General features: G+C 49.5%; 1 protein-coding gene across 1 annotated transcript; it reads right to left on the bottom strand.

The window, feature by feature from the left end:
- Positions 1–325: 325 nt before the first annotated feature.
- On the bottom strand, positions 326–2,377 carry LOC114924548 (uncharacterized). The gene is made up of 2 exons (XM_029289411.1): positions 1,317–2,377; positions 326–884 (listed from the first exon to the last, which is right to left on the bottom strand). The coding sequence occupies exons 1-2, from the start codon at positions 2,375–2,377 to the stop codon at positions 326–328; spliced, it is 1,620 nt and encodes a 539-aa protein (XP_029145244.1).
- Positions 2,378–2,776: the final 399 nt, after the last annotated feature.

Here is a 2,776-nt window from a genome sequence, read left to right as displayed (position 1 = left end):
CGTGTTGCGTGGAACTCATTTGCGCAATGGGTTGTCCATGAAAAGTAAACAAGACAAAAGAAACAAAACTTTTGACAAGTATATGTTAGTCGGTAATTGCACAGAAGGTCTATAAGCCATAGCGGAAAGTACAATTTCACGGATTGACTACTTAGCTCGTTTGGTCGGTAAACCATCACGCGCGCTAGGAGTATAACCTTCTCAAGTTGCTCGCGTTCCACGTTCTTGGGATCTCTTTACCATTGAGTCTTTCCAACTTGAAAGCGCCTTTGCCAATCACCTCTTTAACTCTGTAGGGACCTTCCCAGTTTGCCGTCAGTTTGCCCTATCCCGGGGTCGGTAGGCCGATGTCATTACGCCTTAAGACGAGGTCGTTTGGTTCAAACTCTCTTCTGAGTACTTTGGTGTTATAGCGCAGGGCCATTCTTTGCTTCAGCGCTGTTTCCGTCAGGTGGGCCATCTCTCTGACTTCGTCTATTAGGTCCTTCTCCACAGCTTCCTCTACTCCCTTCAAAAGTAGTCGTGGGCTTGGCTCCCCGATCTCCATGGGTATTACCGCGTCTAGCTCATATGTTAGTCGAAAAGGAGTTTCTCCGGTAGATGACTGTTCGGTTGTACGGTAGAACCAGAGGACCGAGGCGACCTCGTCGGCCCAAGCACCTTTTTTATCATCCAGCCGCTTCTTAAGTCCCAACAGGATGATTTTGTTTACGGATTGGACCTGTCCGTTTGTTTGGGGATGCTCAACTGAGGAGAACTTTTGTCTTATGCCCAGGTCGGTGAGGAACTTCGTGAACTTCTTGTCGGTAAATTGCGTCCCGTTGTCCGAGATAACGATTTCCGGGATGCCGAACCGTGTTATCACTTGCCTCCACATGAACTTCCTGCAATTGGATGAGGATATGCTGGCTAGCGGTTCGGCCTCTATCCATTTGGTGTAGTAGTCAATGGCAACTATGAGGTACTTGAATTGTCCAAGACTGACCGGGAAGGGTCCCAAGAGGTCAACTCCCCATTGAGAGAATGGCCGGGAAGACGTCAACAAGCTTAGTTCGGACGCCGGTGCCTTGTGGAAATTGGCATTCTGTTGACACTTGACGCACTTTCTGACAAATTCTTTAGAGTCTGCCATCATTGATGGCCAATAGTATCTAGCTCGGATTAATTTTCTTGCTAGGGCTTTGCCCCCTATGTGATGGCCGCAACACCCTTCATGGACTTCCCTGAGGACGTAGTCCGTTTGGTCGGGGTGTAGGCATTTCAATAGGGGCTGGTTGAGTCCTTTTCTGAACAGCTACCCCTGGATGATCGCGTACCTGGCTGCTTCCCTTCTCAGTTTCTTAACATCTTTTTGGTCATCAGGGAGTTTGCCGTTTTCTAAAAAGCTGGTGATGGTGTCCAACCATGAGGGGCTTAGCCTTGACAGGTGCAGAGTGACCGCCGGATCCCTCATCATACCTTGGATGAGAGACCGGTTACCTTCTCCTGGTTTTGTTCTAGCCAGCTTTGATAGGATATCTGCCCGTGTGTTCCTTTCTCTTGGAACGTGGTGGATCGTGACCTCCTCAAACTTCTGGCTCAAATCCTTGACTTTCTCTAAGTATTTTTGTAATAGTGAGTCTCTGGCTTGGTAGCTCCCGTTTACCTGGGAGGTGACCACTTGTGAATCGCTGCATATTTCCAACCTTGTCACTCCAACTTCCGTTGCTAGGGCCAAGCCCCCTATGAGGGCCTCGTATTCTGCTTGGTTGTTCGAGATAGGAAATTCGAACTTGATTGACTGCTCGTATACGACCCCGGCTGGGCTTTCCAGGATGATCCCGGCGCCCCCGGACGTCTGGTTGGAGGCTCCGTCCACATGGAGCTTCCACCGTGTGTCTGTTTCTTCGGTTGGATCCCCCGTCACTTCTACCAAGAAGTCAGCCATCGCTTGTGCCTTGATTGCTTGCCGGGGTTCGTACCGTATGTCATATTGAGAAAGTTCAATGGACCAAGTCATCATCCTTCCCGCCAGATCGGGTTTTTGGAGCACTTGTCGGATTCCTTGATCCGTCCTTATGACAATCTGGTGAGCTTGGAAGTATTGTTTCAACCTCCGCGAAGAGGTCAAGAGTGCCAGAGCTAGTTTTTCCAGTTTGTTGTACCTTAGTTCTGCCCCTTGTAGGGCTCTACTCACGAAATAGACGGGCTGTTGAGCCCTTCCTTCTTCTCGTACCAAAACCACAGCCAGGGTTTCTCCTGTTATGGCGAGGTATAGGTATAACGGCTCCCCGGCCTTTGGCTTTCCGAGTACAGGGGGTGTCGCCAGGATTTCCTTGAAGTGTCTAAAAGCTTCCTCGCATGCGGGCGTCCATTCAAATGCTATCCCTTTCCTCATGAGGTTAAAGAAGGGTAGGGCTTTTGTTACCGAAGCTCCGAGAAAACGGGATAACGAGGTGAGTCGTCCTGTCAATCTCTAGACGTCCTTGATACAACCCGGACTCTTCATCTGGAGTATCGCTTGGCATTTCTCAGGGTTAGCTTCCACCCCCCCCTTTGGGTTATCATGAATCCTAGGAACTTTCCAGCTTCCATGGCGAAGGCACATTTAAGGGGATTGAGCCTCATACTGTATTGTCGGAGAGACGCGAATACATTTGCCAGATCATTCAGGAGGTCGTCGGCTCGCGTAGCTTTCGCGAGGATGTCGTCTACATAGACTTCCACTGTCTTGCCTATGAGGTCGTGAAATATTTTGTTCATCAGTCTTTGGTATGTTGCCCCTGCGTTTTTTAAG

The sequence above is a fragment of the Arachis hypogaea genome, chromosome 10, assembly GCF_003086295.3.
Source record: "Arachis hypogaea cultivar Tifrunner chromosome 10, arahy.Tifrunner.gnm2.J5K5, whole genome shotgun sequence".
In the NCBI taxonomy this organism is placed as follows: domain Eukaryota; kingdom Viridiplantae; phylum Streptophyta; class Magnoliopsida; order Fabales; family Fabaceae; genus Arachis; species Arachis hypogaea.
This window is presented reverse-complemented; position numbering and strand designations above follow the sequence as displayed.